Source organism: Festucalex cinctus, chromosome 7 (genome assembly GCF_051991245.1).
Source record: "Festucalex cinctus isolate MCC-2025b chromosome 7, RoL_Fcin_1.0, whole genome shotgun sequence".
Lineage (NCBI taxonomy): Eukaryota > Metazoa > Chordata > Actinopteri > Syngnathiformes > Syngnathidae > Festucalex > Festucalex cinctus.
The window spans coordinates 2413335-2438628 of NC_135417.1; the positions used below are offsets into that span (position 1 = coordinate 2413335).

The 25294-nt window shown below is 37.5% G+C and overlaps 5 protein-coding genes across 7 annotated transcripts; 1 reads left to right on the forward strand and 4 right to left on the reverse strand.

Annotated features, from left to right (window-relative positions):
• Positions 1 to 3011: 3011 nt before the first annotated feature.
• Positions 3012 to 4022, reverse strand: LOC144022671 (protein S100-A6-like). Its single transcript, XM_077527670.1, has 3 exons — positions 3853 to 4022; positions 3430 to 3594; positions 3012 to 3342 (listed from the first exon to the last, which is right to left on the reverse strand). The coding sequence occupies exons 2-3, from the start codon at positions 3562 to 3564 to the stop codon at positions 3142 to 3144; spliced, it is 336 nt and encodes a 111-aa protein (XP_077383796.1). The 5' UTR covers positions 3565 to 3594; positions 3853 to 4022; the 3' UTR covers positions 3012 to 3141.
• A 1737-nt stretch (positions 4023 to 5759) lies between these two features.
• On the reverse strand, positions 5760 to 8861 carry LOC144022672 (protein S100-A1-like). The gene is made up of 3 exons (XM_077527671.1): positions 8695 to 8861; positions 7054 to 7212; positions 5760 to 6294 (listed from the first exon to the last, which is right to left on the reverse strand). Exons 2-3 carry the CDS (start codon positions 7189 to 7191, stop codon positions 6136 to 6138), a joined length of 297 nt encoding a protein of 98 aa, XP_077383797.1. The 5' UTR covers positions 7192 to 7212; positions 8695 to 8861; the 3' UTR covers positions 5760 to 6135.
• A 1526-nt stretch (positions 8862 to 10387) lies between these two features.
• krtcap2 (keratinocyte associated protein 2) lies at positions 10388 to 12393 on the reverse strand. Its single transcript, XM_077526961.1, has 5 exons — positions 12243 to 12393; positions 11152 to 11306; positions 10988 to 11051; positions 10734 to 10800; positions 10388 to 10647 (listed from the first exon to the last, which is right to left on the reverse strand). Exons 1-5 carry the CDS (start codon positions 12244 to 12246, stop codon positions 10527 to 10529), a joined length of 411 nt encoding a protein of 136 aa, XP_077383087.1. The 5' UTR covers positions 12247 to 12393; the 3' UTR covers positions 10388 to 10526.
• An 896-nt stretch (positions 12394 to 13289) lies between these two features.
• LOC144022572 (transmembrane protein 107-like) lies at positions 13290 to 15533 on the reverse strand. 2 transcript variants are annotated; one of them, XM_077527484.1, is made up of 5 exons: positions 14671 to 15533; positions 14444 to 14511; positions 14277 to 14377; positions 13718 to 13814; positions 13290 to 13596 (listed from the first exon to the last, which is right to left on the reverse strand). In XM_077527484.1, exons 1-5 carry the CDS (start codon positions 14755 to 14757, stop codon positions 13527 to 13529), a joined length of 423 nt encoding a protein of 140 aa, XP_077383610.1. In that variant the 5' UTR covers positions 14758 to 15533; the 3' UTR covers positions 13290 to 13526. The 2 variants fall into 2 exon arrangements, with proteins under 2 accessions (XP_077383610.1, XP_077383609.1); XM_077527483.1 differs by lacking the exon at positions 13718 to 13814 and adding an exon at positions 13891 to 13987.
• A 9-nt stretch (positions 15534 to 15542) lies between these two features.
• trim46a (tripartite motif containing 46a) lies at positions 15543 to 24920 on the forward strand. Of its 2 annotated transcripts, XM_077527481.1 has the most exons (12): positions 15544 to 15775; positions 16132 to 16390; positions 16853 to 17003; positions 18570 to 18768; positions 18838 to 18984; positions 19071 to 19166; positions 19912 to 20165; positions 20234 to 20355; positions 20823 to 21152; positions 22515 to 22744; positions 22812 to 22879; positions 23782 to 24920. In XM_077527481.1, exons 1-12 carry the CDS (start codon positions 15716 to 15718, stop codon positions 24176 to 24178), a joined length of 2313 nt encoding a protein of 770 aa, XP_077383607.1. In that variant the 5' UTR covers positions 15544 to 15715; the 3' UTR covers positions 24179 to 24920. The 2 variants fall into 2 exon arrangements, with proteins under 2 accessions (XP_077383608.1, XP_077383607.1); XM_077527482.1 differs by lacking the exons at positions 22812 to 22879; positions 23782 to 24920 and having other exon boundaries at positions 15543 to 15775; positions 22443 to 22589.
• Positions 24921 to 25294: the final 374 nt, after the last annotated feature.

Consider the following 25294-nt stretch of genomic DNA (forward strand, 5'->3'; position numbering starts at 1 on the left):
ATTAGAAAATGTGCTCACACGTCAGCTTTTTATCAGTAATAAGACACAGGATTAAACATGATCAATCTTCATGGATTTTTATTGTATGCCAAGATTATTTATGACATCAGAAGAAACACGACAAACGGTTGGTCCTGGTCAATGATGTCAGTAAAATTTGGTAGGCTAAAGGTTTGGCTAATTGTCACCCTTTACTTGCAAGGCCCACCCCTGCATTGCCCTCCACTCGGGCCACAACGCATATTTGGTCGTTGGCAAATTGTCATCATGATACATATGATCTTCATGAACTCTTCTATGTCGAGTTTGCCATCTTTGTTCTGGTCCAGGTATTCGAAGACCGTTTCGACAACGCTTTGATCGATGGTCCCCTGTGGAAGACAAATTGGCCTTTTTTGAGAAAAAGAAACAATAGAAAACTGGTGATGCCGCGTTGTCGCTTGATTACCTTGAACTCTTTTTCGAAGAGTCCTCGAAACTCATTCCTGTCCAAAAACTCATCGTCACCCTTGTGCTCATTGAAGAAGTCCATCAATATTTGCATGCCATTCCGCATTCTTGACATGGCTACTCAGGCAGTCTGAAAAGTCAGCACCTGATAATTGTTGTGCAAAAACAGGACAGAAATGTCTTCAGTTCATCTGAATTTGTTGTCGTTTGTCCAGGTGGGGTCATCTAGCATTAAGGGGTTAAAGCTTATGAGAGTATTATGTTTAGGATTAGGGCGTGAGAAAATCCAAGTAACACCCTTGAATCCATAGAGGAGGTGTGACCGTTTAATATGCCAGGTTGTTAACGGCATGTTCGAAACCACAATTGAAATAAACTTGCAAATCAAGTTTGTGTCGAGGCTAAAGCAGAAAGTTAAATGGATGACATAAATTGGGAAAATCATTTGCAACAGAAGTATGAATAAAGGCTGTATTCCAAACAGCTGATGAATAAAGTCGTGATAGAAAATGGCATTTGCTCCATTTTCTGTTCCATGTCCAGATCTGATTTATGACTCATATATCGTATTAATAATAAACTAAAACTATCTTCTATCACTTATAGACTCTACAGGATTAAACTGAATTTCTAACTGAAACTTTGAAATTATTAGAACACATTTAGGCTACAATACTCTCATTTGAATTTTTAATACTCACAGTATGTTTCGGAGAAGTGACTTCCTGTGTCCTCCAGCAATGGCAACGTGCAATAGAGAAGCCCGCCCTTTTATACTGTACTGGCCTGATCAAGATTTATGATCTGTTGATGACGAAAGGAAGTAAGATGTAGTGCTCATCTTGAGTTAAGTTTTTGCGCCTGTGATTGTGTGCGTTTGGGGGGGTCGGGTCGGGTTGAAAACCTGTTTTTCTGTTCTTGAACGTGTCGGTATTCTTGGTGAACATGTGGAATCTGTGGAATGAATAAAGACAACAACAATAAAATAAAAAACATAAATAAACAAACTAGTGCGTCTGTAGCTTGGCTCTCCTCAATTCAGTCCACTATTGAGCCTGCTTATTTCATTGAACGGTCTGGTTCTAAATATTTTTAGTTCATTTTATTTGCGTATTTGTATCATTTTGGTGTCAGTGTTTTATAATATTATATTATTTACTTTTGTATTTCTTAAATTTATATTGCAATTTTAATCCTATAAAATGACTGAGTGACATGAAAGACAAAAAAAAACAAAAAACGTGTTGGTTCTACATTTACACTGTATGCTACGGAAGCGTATTGCATAACCCCTTTGAAACAAAAAAATCCTGTTTTTCTGACTATTTTTTTGGGGGAGCTTTGTTTTTGTTTTTTTTGTTTTTTTCTGTTTTTCTGAATATTTTTTTCTGTTTTACTGAATATTTTTTTTATGACAGAAAAAAATATTCAGTAACACAGAAAAAAAAATATTCTGAAAAACAGAAAATTTAAAAAAAAAAATACTCAAAAAAAAATACAAAACCCCAAAAAATAGTCAGAAAAAACGATTTTTTTTTCTCAAGTGAATGCAATACGCTTCCATAGTACGCTAGATATAATTTTAGTCATTAGTTTGTAGTTTTTCATAAATATACGGAATCCGGCTTACACTTTCTTTTATTGCACTCTAATGTGTAAGTAATTTTGTGTGAATTAAAACTGTTGTAACTTTGAAAAACTACTCTTGTAAACACCCTTTCCCCCCTCAATTTTATATATAATTGTATTTTGATGTGTTGTGACAAAACATCTCATCATTTTGACTTCCAGTGCTTACACAATGCCAAAGGGACGATGCATCGCGTGGCCACTGATTACTTGTATGGCATAGAAATTTGATTTTGACACGAAGGTGAGCTGTTTTGAAGAGATATGAGCGTGTGAAAAATCATCCAAGTTCTTTTTGACAGAAGCACTAAGTGAATACAGATGACCCAAAGCAATTGAGAAGGATCATTGCAGTTGTGACAGTACCAACTCTTTATTTGGGAAAGGAACTTGGAGTGACGCATGTGTGACCAGTTTTGGGGTAGATATGTGCTTTTGCAAATGAACTGATAGGTTGTGCACAAATGTAAGTCTGTTTGACCAAATGAGCTTGCAGTTACGAAAATGTCATTTCACTTTCAAGAAATGTGCCAAACATATGGAGAAAAATTGTAACGTCATTGCACACGTCATATTTGTACATGTATTCAGTGCCAACTCTGCATAAGAGACCGCACCCCACGTGTTGTCTCTTGTTTTCATTTTTCCAAAATGTATATTATGTGATACTTTTGCAATGGGACATTACATAGCATTTTTGTTTGCAATTCAACATATGTGGTTGGGTGGTCTCCTAACCCCAAGATTGTAAGTTAAAGATGACATTATATGGCACTGGTAAGATTAGTCTAACTTAGACTATTGTATATGATAAGAGGAGATGGTGAGGTAAGTCCGCTATAAGTTGGTTGTTTATCAATATGAGCAATGAAAAAATGAAAGTCAAACAAGGACTCGTGTCGATTTGTGACAGTTATAAGAAACAGACAGCATTAAAATGTTTGAAAAGATCAGTCTTTATTTATTTTAATTAATAAATTCCAAGGTTGTACTGAAAATGCTTGAAAAGTATCACTGACAGAAATACAGAACAAACACATGGAAGACTTCCTCAGTAAAGCGCTAATCTTCTTCGGCGCCCTCTCCCTTACCACCCCGTTTGGCGCCCCGGCCTCCCTTGCCACCGCGGTTATATTTTTTGCGGTAGTAAGCTTTTATCAGTATCGAAATTAATCTGGAGTACTCCTGGATGTTGATTTCTTCATCTTTGTTTTTGTCCAACCTGTCAAAGGCCTCAGTGAGATCTCCCTTCAAAAGTTTCCCCTGCAAAAGAAATTGAAATTTCAAGCGACTACTGCACTGACGCAACATGGGACCATATCCTGAGCACTTTTTTTTTTTTTAAAGTACCTTATAATTAGAGGCAGTGACCTCTTTTTCCATCATTCCTTTAAACTCCTTCGCGTTCAAACAGTCGCTGTCCTCGCCACAGTTCTTCACAAAGATCTCCACGCATTGTTCGATGACCTGGTCCAGCTCACCCATGGCTACTCGGGAAGACTAAAATGTCTGTTCCTGTTGCACAGAAACAGGTCAGACAGCTAGCTAGATAGCTAGCAAGCTAGCTAGCTAGCTAGATAGCTAGCAAGCTAGATAGCTAGCTAGCTAGATAGATAGATACCTAGACAGACAGCTAGATAGATAGCTAGCAAGCAAGCTAGATAGATAGCTAGCTAGCAACCAAGCTAGCTAGATAGATAGATAGCAAGCTAGCTAGCTAGCTAGATAGCTAGACAGACAGACACAGAGACATACAGATAAATAGAAACTCACGGTATGTACAGCGAAGCGGATATCCTCGTATACTGCAAACAACACAGCCTGACTCTCAAAGTCACTCTCACATGCAGACAATGACTGATACGCTGTTCACATTGCCCAGACGGGTTTTACTGGTCCTGGCGTGTCTGAGTGCTTGGTGAATGAGTCACAAAATGTGAAAGAAAACAAACTGAAAAGGGAGTGTCTGTGGGTTAAAAGTACTGCTAGCAAGATTTAAATGTAGCTTTATGACCCAAAGCACATCCTCACCCCCTGAGCAAAGCTATATACCCCTCTCGAACAATTTTCAAGGTCTCAGGCTATTCATAATGGCATGTGACTATAAAAGTGTGTGGTTGTGATAAATACTCACAGAGAATGCATACTCTACATTGACCAATACTACAACAAGGGTCGCGGGGGGCAATACTACAACATGAGTAGGCATAGGCTAATTACTTTTTTTTTTTGTGGATTTGGAATGACAAGCAGGACAAACATATCTCAGTAGTATTTAAAAAATGTAGTGAGTTGATTTTTGTTTTGGGAATCACAAAAGGAGTTCTTGCATTTAATAATGGTTTAGTCAATAATTTGGTGCGGTCCTTGAATGCTGATTTGGCACAGGAATAATAATAGTAATAATTAAAAAAAAATCACAGTTGTCTGTATTGCTTATTATTATTATTATTATTATTAACATCCATTGAGCATGAAACACACACACACACACACACACACACACATATATATATATATATATATATATATATATATATATATATATATATATATATATATATATATATATATATATATATATATATATTGCCAGTTTTAATTACAAAAACAGAATTATGCACGTATTTTGTCCATATTATAAACATTCAAATGACATTTTGTTACGCACATCATTTCGGTTACCCATCCCTGTATTATGCTGCCATCCAGTGTTTAGTTTTTGCTTCCCAGCCCAGTCAAAGCTGGGGCAAAAACCCCCACAAAAAACCCCAAACAAAAACAAAACCGTATTGGATTACTGGAACATGTTAGCTTGTTAACATTAGAGCAATTCTTTAATAATAGTACCTGGCAACAGCACATGCACAAAACTTTTATTGACCTGCTTTTGCACAGGTTTCCAAATTGCTATTTGTGTCATATGTTTGCATAATAACTGCTTGCATGTTAGCATTTCAGTTATTAGAAATATGACGACACTATATAGAAAGATGTAAACTACATATCCACTTCACACTTTTATTTATTAATTATAGGTTAGCACAAGTCTCAAACTCCAGTCCTCGAGGGCCGTAGTCCTCAAACACACCTGATTCATCAGCACGACCTGCAGGAACCTGATAATGATCCTCATATGAGCTGTGTTTGAGAGAATCCTCTAAAACATGCAGGACTGTGGCCCTCGAGGACTGGAGTTTGAGATCTGTGGGCTAAAGTTTCTCCTATCATGTATATGCTAGCATTCAACTTGTGTAGTTATGTTCTTTCCTTTAGTTGGGATTTGACAGTCTTCTGGTGTGGACTAACAGTGCAGACAGTGTATACACACAGGCAAGGTTGTCATGGCAACATATCACATTTTGAATTCTTCTGATACAAATAAGCAGTGTTCTAAGGGCGTGATATAAACCACTTGCAAATCTTTGGTGCCAGATCGTGGGTCATCCAACCTCAGTAATATTCAGATCAATGATTTATTTCCCACAGCACACGTGATGATCTCTGACCCTGGAAAGTGTCACCAATCGATATAAAATTAGGTAATTTGTATCATTGCTGCTTAAAGTTTTTTTTTTTTTTTTAAATTTGGCTTGAATGCCAGCATTTTTTGGACCCCATCAAACTCTGCATAGCAACAGCTAGCAATGCAAACATTAGCTCAGAAACAAGAGAAGCGATTCTGCTAGCTGGTTAACATTTTATTTCAGCTGTGGAAGTTATTATGACTCACATACAGTACATTTGTTAGCTTTGTAGTTAGGAGAAAAACATACATCCTTCTAAGGGGAAAAAAAAAAACAGACAGTAGTGCCAAATAAATCTTGGGCCCCTTTCTTTTTATCAACTGTTTGGTTATCAATCACAGTGTTTTAGAGGCAGTAAGAACAGGGTGGACGTCTTTGAGCTAAAATGCTTCCATGTGTTCAAATCATGCAAGATAAAAATACAAAAAACAGCCTTTCATGATATGAATACAGACAGAGACGAGTTGCTATTCAGTCAAAACATTTTTATACTCGTGGAACAGACTAAGAACAGAAGTGTCTGTTTCCTCTATTGTTTCCCCTTCCGTTGGTGAAGCACGTAACACTTCTCACAGGCCAGGGAGAGGCCAGCGACCAGCGGGAGAAACTCTTCAAAGTCCAGCTTGTCGTCTTTGTTGTGGTCCAGGTCCTGCAAGATGCAGTCCACCGTTTTGGGGTTCTTTTGAGTCTTGGGAAAAACAAAAAGTGGGGGTGGAGGAAGAAACAGTCATGCTTGGCTCGAGGAATATATCACAATTTGATTCAGGACGCTAGTTGACTTATTGAGCAAATTTTACTGTATGAAATAATGGCCATAGAATATACCCGTTCCATAGATATTAAACCTTTACCCAAGTATACAGGGAAAGTAACATTTTAAGATTCTTAGCAGTAAAACTTAACTTTTATTCTTATTGGTTTATTTTATGTTAACATAGCTGTTACAGGTTAGCATTTTAGCAGTTAGCATTGGTTGCCCTACCTCACTCGTTATCTTGCTGTATTTGTTAGCATATTAACTGTTAGCATTTTTGCTTTCTACCTTTTAGTGGACTTTAGAACAACAGTATTTTAGCACATAAGTCCACTGAGGTCAAAGATGTTCCAGAATTAACGTTGTGAATGCGTTTAGGTTTTTAGCATGCTATCTGTTAGCATTGTTAAAATTCACATTTCATGTGTGTGCTAATGCTGCATTAGACACTTTTTACTGAAGTCCACCAGGGACCATTGAGAGCAGAAAACTGTATTTTGGCCACTCTTTTATACAACAGTGACATATCACAAATACACTAACTATCAAATTTTGTTGTTAGGTACCTAACGCAAGCCATTAATATTTTAAACTTCTGGTGAACAGATGTGCCTTTTGTCCAGTCGGGTCAGCTTTTTGTGACCTATAAACGCTCGTCAGTAATATCCAGTATGATCATTTTCGTGTTCTCACCTTGAGGAAAGTAGGCAACTCTGTCTCCAGCAGTTTTTTCAGTTCTTTTTTGCTCAGTGTCCTCCCATCGCCGTCGTCTTTGGCATAGCGGTGGAAGATGACAATGAGGTTCTCCATGCATTTCTCCAAGTCAGACATGGCTGCAGAGACAGGTGGGTGCTGCAAATGGACAAAGGGCAGGAACTGTAGTATTGGCAGTGACTGAGATAACTTAAAAAAAAAAAAATAATTCATAGATGTCAATTGGGGTAATAGGGAGATTTACATACTGAATGTACAAGTCACTATTGTCATAAGGTGTCACATTGGACAGTGACAATATCAATATTTGAGAGTGTTGTATATCGACTGCATCATTACCCAATATTTGGCCCCACCCCTTATTTAGCCATTTTGTTCCATGGAAAAAATGTATGACTAACAAAAGTGGCTGATAATTTAGTGTTTTAAGGAAATGATAAATCTCATTCATAGACACTGGGATATTTAGACCTCTCTTCATCATATGAAGCTAGTGTTCACACATTTTTTATTTAATTAATATTTGTTTATATTCAAACAGCTATATTTATTAACAGCGAGATGTATATATAGAAATATAATTTTTTTTTTTAAGCAGGTTTGGGGGAATCCAGGCCCAGAGTGAGAATCTCTGAAACAGTTTGACTTTAGCCACAGGTGCTTCTATGAGCTTGTTTACCTGCCAATTAAGTAGAAGCACCTGTGGCTAAAGTCAATCTGTGGCAGATTTTTAACTTTCTGGACCTGGATTCCCCTGATGACAAGATTAAGTTCTATTTGCATCAACCTGCACGAATATTGACATAATATGAAGTAGTTTCATTTGTTAAATTACATATTCAAATATTTTTATATTTAAATTCAAAACGTATTTTATTTGTGTGCAACTGTTTATTGACAGTATATCATTAAACAAAATAATTTTAGTCTATGTAAGAAATAAAAACACATGACATACTATGATAGCATGATCTGCGTACAGGTTATTTTTATTTTATTTTATTTTTTTAAAAAGGTCAAACAAAGACAAGCAGCTCATTATATCATCAGCAGCCAAACCAAACAGTGTAGCACTTTAGGGAGGATACGGGTGTTGCTTTCATTGGCACTCAGAGCAAATTCTTTTAATATTAGGCCAAATGTTCCAGAACATACGGACATCCTTATCTCATGGATACTGCTCTTTGCTCCACATCCGCCTTTTTCCTACTGGATTTCAGCGAGACAAAAAAGGTCGTAAAAATGAATACAAAGAGCATAATGTAATCATTTTTAACAAAAGGACAGGAAGCAGAGGGGCCAGCAACAGCAGCAGCTTGTCCCTTAGAGAAGTGGCGTGCGCACAAACCGCAGACCACCCAATGACGCATGGCAAACACACCCAGTGGCCATCATGCAAGATTTGGCGTAAAACTCACAATAAACGACCAAAAAAAAAAAAAAAAAAAACTGTCATGGTTTGAATCTTTCACCCGAACTCATTTAGTTGGCGTTTAACCCTATACAAGTATGTTTTTTTTTTTTTTCTCCAAGTTTCTATGAACTACACCTTTTGGCATGCATGCGTAAAATGAGCGCAATCTGGCCAAAAACGTGTCAAATGAAGAAACGGAAACTTACCAGGCGAGGAGGAGGCTGAAGTGAGCAAGATGGCTTTGAGAGAAAAGCAGGAGTTCACTCTGAGTTTATTGGCGTTTATATAGTCAGCCGGGCAACGCCCGGGACGAGGAGGCGGGAGGGAGATGAAGAAATACGAAGTGGGAGGGAGTTGAAGCAAATAATGTGCTCATGCCTCAGTAGTCTACACACGACACACCCATTTCAACTCCCCAAATGATTTTTTTTCCCCCCCGCACCCCCGAATATCAAAACCACAAAGACTTTTTCCTATTGAAGCTTAGAGGGAAAGTTACACTCTATAATCAGCATTCTTGCATACAGCACGAGAGGCTTACATAGTTTCAAAGTTTCCATACACTTTCTCAGGTTGTTGAATGAGAGGGTGTGTCTAAACTTTTCACCCAGTTTCTGAAACTTCTCATACCATGTACAGCGGTGTTTTGATATACGAGTTTAATCCGTTTTTTGTCACACTCATAACACAAATCACTTGTATCTCAAATTATTGTCCTCCATTGAAATAAATTGAAATGCCATAAAACAATACATTTTGCAATTTATTTTTAATTAAATCAACACTTTGTAATATTATACATTATAAAAATATACAGTACGACACACCCGGTATCACATTAAACCGGAATTAAACCGTTTTTGTTACACTCTTTACGATGCTCTTTCTGTTGTGCGCGCCTTGGCCACCTGGTGGCAGTATAATTCATACGTCACACTTTACTTTCCTGCCAGGATGTAGTATCAAATTACAGTAGGGCATGTCCTGCCTAAAACTTCAGTGGGATTCATATGTGACATGGCCCATAAAAACAGATTCCGGCCAAAATAGGGTGTGTAAAGTATATTATAATTTTTGATCCCTCTGCTATTATATTACTTTTTATTTTTGTAACAGTTAATCTGTTTTTTTTTTTTTTTTTTTTGTTCTCAGCATTACTAACGTAGGCCGTAGATTCCCCTACTGTTACTATGAATCATCAAGTCCAGCAGCTGAAAATTAAACATTAAATGAGTCACACAAGTTGAGGTTAACAACCAAAATGTTGAGCATAGACAAAAATATCTGAACATGTTAAATCAACAGGAAGTAACAAGTAAAAATGTTGATTTTCAACATAATATAAATTAGTGTTATTCTGATACCGTTTTTTGGCCCCCGATACAGATTCCAATACCCAACTTTACAGTATCGGCCGATACCGATACCTAGGCTTTTTTTCCCTCAACATGAAAAAGCTGTCCTGCCATTGGTTCAGAGCTTTCAAGGACCAATAGGATATCTTGGATCGGCATGCAGTGAACATGTCACATATCAGTGAATGTTGTGCATGAGGAAGACACGAGATGCTGCATCCAAAATCCTATATTAGTGTTGGAATTAATGGTATCGGCATGTTACTTGTGAGTACTCACCGATACCACGGTTTCAATGCAGTATCGGCACCTCTGCCGATACCAGTATCGGCATCGGAACAACACTAAAATAAATGGGGGGGGGGGGGGGATAAGCTCCAGGAAGTTCCACCATCTTATCAGCAAAAGCCAGATGTGATGTCAGCTCCATTAATTTATTTTAGCACTGGTGCTTCCTTATAAACTGGGAGGTATGTGCTTTTCATTAGACAGATTTGTGACACGACGTCAGACCTGGCTATCACACAGAATGAGACAAGACGCATTCAATGTTTTTCTGGAATTTAATTACAAAATGATTTGTGTCGTATGAATAGTGACTGAATGCGGTGCAGTAATCTCTTTAATGGAATGTGGAGCTATCCGATGAAAGTTTCATCTGTTTTCGTTCACCCGTTCTTTTATCAGTTCTTCCTCTTGCCCTTGGTAGCCATCTTGGCTGGAACCGCCGTGGGAGCGGCCGCCTGGTAGAGGGCGGCGGATATTTTGTTGATGTAGTACAGGGCGAAGAGGGAGAAGATCAAGCTGCGAGGAGAGAATGTTGACGGATTACGGGGTGAAAAAAAGAGAGAAGTACGTGTGGAGGGGAGTCAAGTGAGGAGAAGACTGACCATGTGGTGACACACACGCGATGAACCAGACCGGATGCAAACAGCGACAGGCACAGGCACAGCAGAACTGAAAGTTCAACAATGTTGTTCAAGCAGAGAACATTACGATCACAGTCGAAAAGTCCTGGTTCAGATGTGGGTTTGTTTCCTCCCACATTCCTTGCATACTGTGTATATTACATCATTGAAGACTATTTGTTGATTTATATGTCAGTATAAGTATGTAAGTATAAATTCATCTTGCAAAAACGTACTTTCTGGGAAGATCTTGGCTTGGAACCCCTTCCCAAAAAACAGATTTTCCAGATTACTAAATGCCTGAAGAAACTGAATCAAGGCGAACCATTCGTAAAAGAGAAGGTTACGTAATCGAGTGATCCAAAGTCAAGTGATCAGTCCCGTGGACGCAAGAGGATACAGTGAGGGAGCAGATGAAGAGGACAGAGCCCAGGAAGCCCCCCAAGATGGTGAGCCACTCGGTGGATGCCAGCTGCTTACTGAACATCTGCATGCCGGCAAACACCAACACCGACAGCAGGCTGGAAAACACCAGAGACGTGCCCGTGTTCACTGCTGCCAGGACACACAAAAAAAACAAAAAAAAGTCAGTTTAGTCTGCTCGTTTGCTCCTTTCGCGACATATTGAATAATATTCTTTGTATAACGCAATGTTGACATTCTTAAATAGTCAATCCATTTTACGATTAATATATCTTAAAAACTATTCTGAAATTTTGATATGTAGAAAATGTACAAGATGTTATGTCATATTTATTTGTGAATATCTACAGAACATACTAAATCAGTTACTCCTCCCTAAAATAGCTTTCGGCGAATTAACAGCGCTGACGATACAAGAATGCATATTTTTAGTCTGAGATAGATTCATATCAGAGAACTAAACCGACAGAAGGTACAAATGAAAAGAAAAACCCCCCGGAAAAACTATGAATCACGTTTATTAATTCAGATTCTAAACGCATAAGTTGTAACACATTGTACACAGAATATCTGCACCACATACGAAAATGATTTATTTTCATAAACGTATATTCAGCCTTTTCTCGCTTAATTAACTCTTCTGCACAAGATTGTTGTTCGCTTTAAATTGACAGTACAGTAAACAACTATTGCCACTTTCAGAATGACTTACTACTATTTCAATTAATGGCCAAGCTTCCATTTCAAAATTAAACTTAACGCCTGATGCCCTAATGACACGTCAGTATTCAAGCAGACATTGCACATGCTAAGCTAATGCTAACGTCAAGTCAACACATACAAGCAACAACGTAGCCAGTAGTGACGTAAACAAAAGGTTTATCATTTAGAATTCAGCTTATTACTGCAATCGATCAAACATTTAGAGCTAATGTTGTTATAAATCGGTGCTAGTTAGCTCACCAGTTAGCTGGACAAGCTAGCTACTCGAGCAGAGTAATTGTGCTGGACGTCTGAATATACACTAAAGCACCATAGATAAATTATCAGTAAGCGTGTAATACATACCCATGGTTCCAAGTTAACTGCTCGTAATTGTGGTTATATGTTTATTTCTTTTTAAAGGCCCAATTTAACTTCGCCGAAATAGCCGAATAGGAACCGAAGGAACTTTCACCCGGAAATTATTACAAAGTGGTCACAGACATGTTTGTCGAGCTATAAAAATATAATAGCAATTTAAAAAATAAATCAATTATCAGTAAAATAAATACATAAAATAAATAAATAAAAAGAATATATGGAGATCTTATAAAGCTCTTAGTAACAAAAATAAAATGTAAGTCTAAAATAATACTAGCGACAAAAAGCATTGTGTTAAAATACATCAAATAAAAAATAAGTAAAACAAAAATAATGGAATGCATTAAAATAATACATAAACAGCAATAATAATTTTCTCCTAGAAGAAAAAAAAAGGTAATGATTATGGTAAATATTGAAACAAATGAGTCAAATGTGTTTTTATTTTCTTTTTTTCAAAATATATGTATTATTTTACATTTCTACTAAACGTTTTTCAGCTGCATTGACAGAGTTCGATCACACAATTAAAAAAAAAACAATACTGAGGACCCCCGTTATTTGTGGGGCCAGCCTGTGAATAATGAAAATCCTTGCATAACTGACGCCCACTGAAATGAATCGGGGATTTTTTATTTATTTATTTATTTTTTGTTAACCCAACAAAAATTATATATATATATATATATATATATATATATATATATATATATATATATATATATATATATATATATATATATATATATATATAAATATATATATATATATATATATATATATATATATATATATATATATATATATATATATATATATATATAAATATATATATATATATATATATATATATATATAAATATATATATATATATATATATAAATATATATATATATATATATATATATATATAAATATATATATATATATATATATATATATATATATATATATATATATATATATATATATATATATATATATATATATATATATATATATATATATATATATATATATATAAACCACACACACACAAAAAAAAAACACTGCTATACCTAACCCAATGTGGCTGTTTTTGGACTATGGGAGTTAAGTCACAGTACCCATTTGCGAGCATGAGGAGGGACATACTCCCTGTGCTTGCTTTGGACAGACAGGCCCGAGATGATATTCTAATCCAGAAGCTCTCAACTGTGAAGTAGCCATGCTAACCACTAGCACATTGCTGACAACAAATCCCTTTTCAATCTTCATCCACGTGTACATCATAATGGCTTCTTTGACAGTCCAAAAACAGCGATAAACAGAAGAATCTCCATGAGGGCAGGCAGCACACTAAAAGAAAACACAGAGAATGACATGGAGTCACAAATATTATTTTCTAATTTGCAGTCTCAGCCTACTCTATCCCCTGAAAATGACACTCATAAATATAAATCAGCACACGTGCACCAACCTGCAGGGCGCAAAAATAATCCAGTATGTCCAGCACTCCCACTTCTCAAACACAAAGTAAGACAAGGAAACGGATGCGCTGCAGTGGACCGTCAGTGCTTGGTAATGTGTATGTCAGGGAAAAACAAAAAAAACAAAAAAACTTTTTTTTTTTTTAAACTATGGCAAACTGACCTGCAGAAGGCAAGAATCCACCAGTAGACGTAGCAATCCCACTGCTCAAATAGAAAGAAAAGCAGAGCCACCGAGCCACTGGCATGGGCCCCTGTGGCTAGTGCAGGAGTCATGGAATTACTGTACAACTCATGACAGTTAGCAGACTTAGCACTGCATAAAGTGCATATCCTGAACTAATTTTATTTTATTGATATTATTAATTAAGTTCCTCCATAGCTAATCTTGCTTCAGTGACAGTCGCTATAGAACACACCCTTGTTTAATTAAGATGGAAGTTGGAGGCTCAACTGTCTTAACAAGGGTGCGTTCACTTTTTCCTCCACATTTGTGCATCATTGTGTGTTCAAACATTTCTGATCATCTCAAAAGTAGGTAAAGGATACACAGAAGGCCTTGACTGCCATTGAACATGGACACTCCCGAGAAAAAGCCAGCTAGCTCGATGGCGAATAACACAAGTGTGACAGACAGAGCTACCACCAACCTGTAATACACAATAATATTAGTACATAATGTAAGCATATCGGTGTACTCTTCTCTTTGTCCTTACTTTAAGTCCTCACTGTTGTATTGCTCTTGTGTGAACTCCAAAGGCAAGCAGGCCTTCACGTTATATTCCTGTGAATCCCAAAATACTTGGTGTCAATCTAATCTGATTTTTTTTTTTTTTTAATTCTGACATGCTGCATATTTTAATCTGAGTATTTTTTTCTGACTTGAAAATAAAAAGGGTCGCAATGTTTTAACAAAAATAACAACGACCGTAAATGAACTCACCCTCGTCCAAAAGATGGTGATGACAATAACAAGGTGGGCAATGATGGTCAGGAACCGTGCAGGGACCAGGCTGCTGATAGCCGACATCTTAACTTTCTTGCTACCGGTTTGAAATTAAACCAAACATTTATGTTTTAATATTTCCCAACAAAATACGAAAAAGCTATTATTTACTATATTTGTTGTCATAATATGCCATACAAATAGACGCGATGAGGCATTCACAGCACACAACAAATACACCAGCAGCGTGGATTAGTTGCTAACATTTAGCGATTGTTAGTCAACAAAATCACACAACATGCAATACATTTTCAACTAACCAGTTAAATTCACCGTGTAAAGTAGCACACTAGTCTAGAAAAATACACAAAAATTCAGTCAGTCGCCGCGTTTTGCATGTTCAACCCGTTCGAATAACATCGGTTGCTACAGCAACTGTGTGATAGGTACGTTGTTGATTACCAACCGAAAGAAACACCAACCGAAATTTCGTATTAACAAAAGTTCCGACCGGACGACAATGGTGAGGAACGAGTTTTCTCTTCATTCTTGCGACAATGCTGCCGCCTGTTGGCAGCAAAAGAAACTAGGCCACGGGATTAAAAAAACAAAAAACAAACAAACAAACATTTAACATCGTTATTAATAAAATTGTAAAAAAGAAAAAAAAAAAGAAAAAAAGGACAGCGGTTATAAATGTATTTTTAGCACAAAACTCGAATGCATGTAGCATTAATATACCGAAATAATAACAGCAACAACAACAACATTAATAATGCTAATAATAATCGATGCAACCTCACAAAAAAATACATATATATCGTTTGAACAAAGGAGCTGATTGAAGCCTCGAGACGAGACGCCCCCCGCGACTCCCCCTCCCAGCAACGTTTCCCATCCCATTTCCCCTTTGCTACATCACCAGCAGCAGAGTACATGGCAGTGTGGTCGCTCATAGCAGCACGTCAGTAGGCTGCGCAGGCCTACCTGGTTAGCATATACGTAAAAGGGCTACCTGGCACCGGCTTTGCTTCGTGCAGTCATGGCCGACACGGAATTCAAAAGCTTCACTTCCATCATGGACGCCTTGCTTCGTATCAGCGTGAGTAAAATAATAATAATAATAATAAAAATCCTCTCATGCTTTTTATTCCCTCAAGAAACGTACACATTCATCGCTACGTTATGACATTTCACCTTAGAATAGCTTCAATTGGACATGCAGCTAGCCTTGTTTTTAGTCACCAATTGCTATTTTAAGGTTTCTTATAGATATAAAAATTCATATGTGAGTCCAAACGTGAGAGAAATATGTTTAAACATAGCAGATAGCAGGAAGCTGAAATCAGAGATGATGCATGTTGTCATAGAAACGGGATGCTGCTTCTAGCTGGTGCTTATGATAGAAATTAAATGCGCCATATTTATTTGAATGATAATATATTTTTCTCATTCCAGTCCAACATGAAGAGCATGGAGCGGGAGCTGCGTTGTCCCGTGTGCGACGACATGGTGAAGCAGCCCATCCTGCTGCCGTGCCAGCACAGCGTGTGCTTAATGTGTGCGGCCGACGTGTTGGTACAGAGGGGCTTCCCTCCGCCTGACCTCCCCCCAGAGCCGCGTTCGCCAGCCTCCACGCCCAACAGCCGCTCCCCGCGACAGCCCCGCAGACCCACGCCTAGGACCCCGGACCACCTGGAGCGCGTCCTCAGAACCGGTAAGGGAAGACGACCGTGTGCTTTCAGTGTTGTGATGGTGATGTCAGCATGTATGTGAGTCATGAGTGACAATATTTATATTATGGAAAGGGAACGTTCCAAAATGAAGTGCTGAGAGATGATGTCACGTGTTTTGTGTGAGATCACCATGAGGTCAGTCTTTCTTTTGGAATAAGCATCAAGAAAAAGTTCCAAAATATGGCTGAGTTGAAATAGAGAAGGTATAAAAAGTTTACACACCCCTGTTCAAATGTGTTTTATGATATAATGACAGAGATAAATTTTGTTTTAAGTGCTTGAATAGAGAATCCTTCCAATTTCACCTGCCAAATTGGCAAACAAATACTAATCATGTGACTGAAAACTATCTACTTATAGCGATGTATGCGCTGTATATGTAAATAGTCGGTTCCATTGACACTGTTACGCACATATTCCACCTGCTTTCCTCCTCCCCCAAGCATGCAGCACGTACCCCGGGCGGCGGCGTAAGGACACGGCCCCTCCCCCCATGCTGTTCCCGTGTCCTTCCTGTCAGGAGGATGTGGAGCTGGGCGAGAGAGGCCTGAGCGACTGTCCCCGCAACCTCACTCTGGAGCGCATTGTGGAAAGGTAACTGGAATACAACACTTGGGAAACGGCAAGGGTGGTTTCGTTTTGACCAGACATGCAGTTTACTAGATCCTAAAACTAAAATGGCGTCTGCTGTCAGACTTTTACTCAACGTTTATTTATTATATTAAAATAGATATATTGGTGAATTTCAATAAATTACTATAATAGGTTCATTTATTTCAATACTATATTGTACATAATTATTAAACATAAGGCAAATTATGACCTAATTTCTGTATTAAAAACATTTTGAGTGTTTCTTGTGTAATATTGTAATTTTTTGAGATGGTAAAATTAGAGTTTTTGCTCACTGTAAGCTTTAATATCAACAGTCTAAGAAATACAATGAACTATATTACGATATTTAGTCAATCTATATAATATCCTATGTTTTTATTAAAAAAAAAAATAGAACTACTGAAAGAAATTCAGTTTTCCATGCTTTTCTAATTCAGTGGTTTTCAATTTTTTTCAATATTTAAATACTGTTGTAAGCCCAAGTGTTTGTCAAAGATGAGCCAATGTATTCTTAAAAGCATTTTAAGCATCTGTAACATGATATACAGTTTGGTTATCAACACTGCTTAAATATTGGAAAGGAAAATGTTCTTGAATAACGATTCAATAAAAAATTATCACACATGACAGTAAAAGTAAAATTGTATTTGAATGTAAGATTAAATCTATTTGACTGCATTTGAAAGTTAAATACAATTGAACTATGCTTAAAAAATGTTTTATTTTGATGAACTCTTTTACTGACACACGTCAAAAAACAACCCCCACAGTGCCAGCCAATTTCAAACATTTTAACTCATCTTTCAAGGCAAACAGAATATTGTGTTCTGCCACCTGCTGGCCATAGTTAGTGGGTGTTTTTGATTTCACAACTCATTGACTCATTGATCGCTGCACTTAGACGTTGCACTGGCCATTGATTAAAAAAACAAAACGTAGTTGACGCTATTTAACGTTTATGGCGGCATACATCGTGATTTTACTAAACGTTATTAATCGTTTTTGGCGGTCAAAGAGTTAATAGTAACGGCTTAGCGTTTTTGTCATTGGATGTGGAAGGAGCAAGGCAGCAAAAAAAGTTTTCAATTTTGGTTTGAAGCAGACATTTTAGGATCATTTTAGCCTATTTTTAATGACAAATTTGTTCTTGAGATATTTTCCCATTGTAGCAAAATGTGAACTTTTAGACTGATGCACCGAATGTAAAGCATGTACAACACTGGATTAAAAACAAACAAAAAAAAAACACAGAATGTAAAGCATGTACAACACTGGATTAAAAAAAAAAAAAGAAAAAAAAAAAAAAGTTAAATTGTATGTCTACCTGCAAGCTGCAGTCTACTATATTTGATTGTATTTACTATTTTAAATTTTATATGTATTTAATTCAACCACACTTTGAGAATCTTTATTCTATTTTTTTGAGAAGCACATTTACATTTTTTTTTTCTCATTTCATTTACCTGACCACATCTGTCCTGGTAAATTTCCATTACAGTACTGTACTCTGCACGCACAACATGACAGTAAATTCTTGTATGCCAGGTACAGGCACACGCTGAGTCTGGGCAGCATAGCCATCATGTGCGCTTTCTGCAAGCCTCCGCAATCTCTGGAGGCCACCAAGGGCTGCGCCGACTGCAAAGCCAACTTCTGCAATGAATGTTTCAAACTCTACCACCCCTGGGGGACCCCCCGAGCCCAACACGAGCACATCCTCCCCACAAACAACTTTCGCCCAAAGGTTTTTATCTCTCTTCTCGTTTCATCCACGAGATAGTTTCCGTTGCATCTAATGTTTTTCCCCCTCAAGGTGCTGACGTGCACGGAGCACGAGCAGGAGCGTCTGCAGTGGTACTGCTGCACCTGCCGCAGGTTGCTGTGCCCGTTGTGTAAGCTTCGGCGCATCCACCATGGCCACAAAGTGTTGCCGGTGACACAAGCCTACCAGGCCCTCAAGGTGCCTCGCATCTGCTGATGATTTGTTGACTTTTTTTTTTTATGGTACCAGCCTCATAGTTTCAACTTTGCTTGCTATTCTTACAGGATCAGCTGACCAAGGAAGTGAACTACATCCTGGCCAATCAGGAAACCATACAGAGTCAGATCACACAGCTGGAGGGGACCATTAAACAGATGGAGGTCAGATTTATTTTTTATTTTATTTTGTTTTATTTTAGTTTTGTTTGATTTTGTTGTATTTTATTTTTATTTTGTTGTGTTTTATGTTAGTTTTTTGTTTTAATTTCATTTATTTTATTTTGTTGTATTTTTATTTTATTTTATTTTTGTTTTGTCTTATATTTAGTTTTGTTTTTATTTTTTGTTCATTATTATTTTGTTCTATTTTATTTTGTTTTGTTTCATTTTTTTATTTTATTTTCATGTAGTTTAGTTTTATTTTGTTTTATTTTAGTTTTGTTTTATTTTGTTGTATTTTATTTTTCTTATTTTGTTTTATTTTGTTGAATTTTAGTTTTATTTAGTTTTATATTTATTTTGTTTTGTTTTATTTTCATTTTTTTATTTTGTTGTATTTTATTTTATTTTGTTTTATATTTATTTTGTTTTATTTTATATTTATTTTTTTTGTTTTATTTTGGTTTATTTTATTTTCATTTATTTTTGTTTTGTTTTAGTTTGTTGTATTTTTTATTTTGTTTTAGATTTATTTTGTTTTTGATTTTGTTTTATTTTTATTTTGTACAATTTTATTTTGTTTTATTACTACATTCATTTATTACTACAAATAAACGTGTATAAATACGAGACTTATTCTTAACTAGTTATGTCCCAATAGTTAGCATATGCTAAGCTAATACCTTCTTTTTTAGCTAAATGTCCTGGCATCCATTCTTAGAGTTGCCACTTGTATATTTGCGCGCAGGCCAACAGTGCTGTCGCTCTCCACCACCTGAGCCGCTGCATGCAGGATCTGGCCGCGTCCATCGCCGAGCGTCACGGGGTCTTGTCCGTGGCCCTGGAGGGCTCGCGTGGCCGCAGGGAGGAGTCGCTGTCTGGCCAAGTGTCGGCCAGGCGCGACATGCTGGAGCACGCCGGCATGATGGCCTACACTCACGAGCTCCTCAAGGAGAACGACCAGCCGTGTTTCGTGCAGGCAGCCAGAGTCACTCACAACAGGTTGTCTTTACATTTGCTCTTTTTTTTTTAAACTCACCAAATGTGATTGTTTGAATCTCCCTGGACAGGCTGGTGAAGGCCATCACAAACCTGCAGTGCTTCTCGCTGTCTGCTGATCCCTCATTCAGACACTTTCACCTGGATGCAACAAAAGAGATCAAGCTCATCAACGGATTGGAGTTCATACGTGGTAGGTCCTGCACGGGCCACTTCATTCGGTACACATAAGCATATCCAATAGTATCAACTTTACAAAGGTAATGATGGCCAATTTGTGAACAGAGAGGCACTCATTTGGCAACATTTTTGTTATTGTGGTGTGAAGGGTATTTACACTTACGCAACTAGCATCAATTACGGTAAAACATTTTCAATTGTATTTATTTTTATTTACTCTGCAACTCTCAACTTGGCTCAGCTTTATTTATAGAGTATTTTAAAAACATCCACTGCTGAGACAAAGTGCAAAATAAATAAATAAATACATACATAAATAAATAACACATACAGAGCAATTAAAAATAATAAAACAAAGTAAAATAAAAGAATCTCATCTCATTGGATCGTGCAGGTGTACTTAATGTTGTGATCAGTGAATGTACAGTATAATTTAAAGCAGATTAAAATAAGTCATCGGGACCCCGACCCACCTCGCAGCCCCTCTAGCCCCGGTCATCGACACTCAGAAGACGCTGGCGTACGACCAGCTCTTCCTGTGCTGGCGCCTCCCTCATGACTCGGCCCCGGCCTGGCACTTCTCCGTCGAGTACCGAAGGCGGACGGGGGCGTCCGGAGACACGTGGGGCGGGACCCGATCCCCCAACGCCTCGACGACGTGGCGGAGACTGGACGAAGTGCAAGGCACCAGCGCCATCGTGGACCAACTAGAGATAGACAGCGTTTACGTGATGAGGGTGCGAGGATGCAACAAGGCCGGATTTGGAGACTATAGCGAGGAGGTGTACCTTCACACGCCACCGGCTCCTGGTAAATGCTATTTTATATCTTTTACATTTAATGCCAACATTAAAACAAACTAAAACGAAGATTGTCGCATCCTCGGTTGAAATTAAGGTGGTCTCTCCAACTGATGGTTCACAAACTTTTATTAAACCTTCCTTTAGTGTGCAGCTACAATTCAAAATAAACAAAAAATGCCATGAATAACTCAAAAGGTATGTTTTGTGTATACTTTTACCATATTTAAGCTATATACTATAAGTGAATTGCTTTAAATTATTACGTTTTATAGCCTTGACAGTCTCTTCTTTGAATACAACTGACATTGTATATAAACATTTAACCTTAACCTTTGCCTTTGTAAATACCTTAAAACAAAAATAAACCATACAAAAATAGATTCTGAATAGCTAAAACAGAATCTTGAGGCATAGCGTTGCTAGATATTTACAAAGGTGCGTTAGCACACTCTAGTGGATGAAAAGGGTAATGTTTTGCTATGCAGTAAATCAAAGTATCAAACAAACGTGAAATATAGCGACATTAGTTAAACAACAAACATAACTCTAATACGAACCTCGTTCCCTTCTCAAACAGGTGTTAAAGAATCGTTCGGTAAATTACTTCTTAACTTTAGTTTTAGCTGTTTTCCCCCCCACATCCACGTTTCCCCTCACCTTGGAAGACGGCGCTACTAATGGCCGATTGCGGTACGTCGGTTACTTACGCCATTTCCTACCGGGTTATGAGACCTTTTCCTGTATCCTTCAAAATAAAAGCAACAACTACAGTATATTAAAAAATATCACAAAGCCAAAAATAATAATTTCTTGACAATAATATTACTATACTAGTCTAAATATGGTATTCTGGTTAATATTGCGTTATTGGAATATGAGTTAAGCAGCAAAATCCAGCAGCTTTTATCAATATCAGAAGGCGGCCATTTTGCCACTTGCTGAGTGAAAACAGCTGCTCAGGTCTTAGGTAAGAACGAATCACAGCTCAACATTGAGGTCATCTTCAGTCAACAAGAAGTTGCAAAATGGCCACCTCCTGAGATGGATAGAAACGGCTGCATTTTACTACATAACTCACATTCCATATATGTAATATTAATAAAAATGTTATGTTTAGACTAGTGAGGTCACATATATATTGTCAAGAAATGTGTAAGGTTGACTTCCCATTTAAGATTTGATACTCTTTCACAAATTATTAAATTAAATAAATATTTCCCCTCCACATTCCCTGCTCCTTCCTTCACATACTCCTTCTTTTTGTGCTTTCCTGTTGTTCTCTCCACTGTATGTTCAGCTTGAGAATTCCACTTCCTGTCTTCCCGTCCCTGTTATGCCCTCTGCCCTCTGTTCTTCTCTTTCCCGCCAGTGCTGTCTTTCTCCCTGGACTCTCGCTGGGGCTTGCATTCCGACAGGCTGGCGCTGGGCAAGGGTCAGACGTACGCCCGCAGCGTGCCGGGCCTCTCGCTGCTGAAGGTCGCCGACCGCGCGCTCACCTCCTGTCACCTGACCGCCGACCTCCTGGTGGCCGACCTGGCCGTCTCGCAAGGGCGGCACTACTGGGCGTGCTCGGTGGAGCCCGGCTCCTACTTGATCAAGGTAGAGAGTGCAACAATTTGAAGCGTTCAAGGACCGTTGGACATTTTTTTTTTTTTTTTTTTTTAAGGTTGGAGTCGGACAGGAGTCGAAGCTTCAAGAGTGGTTCCATCAGCCACAAGATATGGCCAGTCCACGGTGAGAACCTTAAATATGGCATCATGATTGACAATTTATTTATTTATTTTTTTCAAAAAATGACTTGTGCAATTATTTTAAGAGGGTGACAATATGCAGTATTAAAAAAAACTAACTAACACTAAAACTAATAAAAACGACTAAAATTAAGATTTTTTGGGGGGGGAGGGGGAAGCAACAAAACAAACCCATTATAAAAACTAATCAATGTTTTTTATCTTAAAATTGACAAATATTCCATATCGACCCCTTCTTAAAAAAAAAATCGCTTAAGTCATTTTATTCCTCCAGATTTTTCAGGAAAAACAAAAAAATTGAACCAGAGATTTAGGCAATTTTATTTATTTATTTATTTATTTATTTATTTATTTATTTATTTATTTATATATTATTTTTATTTTATTTATTTATTTATTTATTTTTATTTTTTCCAAAAAATAACGGACAATTATTTTAAGAGGGTGACGTTATAATGTATAAAAAAAAAAACTAATACTAAAACTAATAAAAACTACACTAAAATGAAGGATTATTTTGGGGGGCGGGGAAGCAACAACCACCTAACAAACTCACTATAAAAACTAATTAAAGCCAACTGAATTTAAAAAGCAAAAGTACAAAAAATAAAATAAAATACAAAAAATATATACAGTCAGTAGAGTGTATTTTTTTAAACCCTGAAAAATTCTTCTTCAAAAAAAAAAAACACTGATAAACATTCATTATAAATTTTCCATGAAAATCGGGGGAAGGGGAAATAGGAAAAAAAAACTTGAAATAATATTTATAAAAAAAATAAAAAATAACTGAAAAATAAATCTGCAAATCTGCGAGTGCCAAACCGCAAATATGGGGAAAAAAATGGCTGGATATTTACCAAATATTTTCTCCCCATCCTAAAGCTACGACCCAGACAGCGGCCATGACAGCGAGGCGGAAGAAACCCAGGACTCGCCCGCCTTCTGCTTCCTCACCACGGGCATGGGCAAAATCCTCCTCCCCCGATCCCACAAACAGCCGAATTCCAAGTCCGGCCACCCTTACACGACGTCTCTGCCGCCCAGACTGGGCGTGTGCTTGGACTGCGACCGGGGCAACGTGGCCTTCTACGACGCCCACTCCTTACGAGTGCTGTGGGGGGGCCACGTGGACTGCTCGGCCCCCGTCTGCCCGGCCTTCTGCTTCATCGGCGGGGGCGCCTTGCAGCTGCAGGACCTGGTGGCCAGTCGCAGCATCGAGGAAGAGGCGCCGCCGCGGAGGGTGGCCATCAAAACACGTGCAAAAAACCTTAGCAAATAATCCAGCAACAGATAATAGGTTACGATTATATTCAATGCTTTTTAATTCATGTTAGCATTATGGCTGAAGCAAATTTAGACTATGCAGACTTCAGACATTGCATGTGGACATGACTAGGATTTGCTATGCTCAGATATGATTGTGACCATAAAAAAGCACCACAGATGTACTGTTGAATACCTTATTTGTGCATTTTTGGTCTGGTGATGTCTTTTAGTGATCATATTTGCCTCATTAATATTATTTTCACGTTTGTCAATTGAATGTTTTGTATGAATGTTTGATTTACTGTGCGTGTGTGGCCCCACAAGCGATGAAGGCACATTTATTGTATCATAACTTAGCTCCAAGACAGGGACAGTTTTAAATCACTGCAAACTGTAATAATCATATTACGCAACATATTGAATAATACCTCTGTGACAGTGTCAATGAAATATGATCATTCTTTTTTTTTTGTTTTTTGTATTGGTTGTGCAAGGTATTGAAGTGGTTGTTTATGTCTGACAGCACAGATTGTCTATATTGTAATATTTTACATGATTTGGACTTGATTGTATCTGACGTTTTTTCTAGTGAATGTGTGCGGTAGGAAAACTGATTGGAACCACTTGAGACTGTTGCAGATATTGTGATATGCTTTGCTTTTTTTTTTTTTTTTTTTTTTTTTTAAATCAAGACATGAGTGAAAATAAACAACTGGTAAGCTGAAACGTGATATTGAACGACGTGGAAAAGGAAATACACACCTGAACATCTTTTTTTTTGTTACGTGATACGTTTACGCCCTTGAGCTACAGAATGTTTTGGTCGCTAACAGCTGCTTCTTTTTATGATGTCAGTTTGTGATTGACTGGTAACTATGAGACAAATGATGGGAACAATTTTTTACACACGCTCCTTGAGTGAATGTTTCATAACACACAGGGACTATATGGGCATGTCTCGCCTTGACTGTTTGAGCGACTTGACAACTCCACTTGTGTAAAATATATATAATAGCTGTCGTGTATTTCAAACAGACAAAAAGCACACAGGTGCAAACATTCAGCAGTAATGTAATTATGAATGTACTGTATGCTAAAACAGAAGCGACCGACAAACAAATTAAAAAAT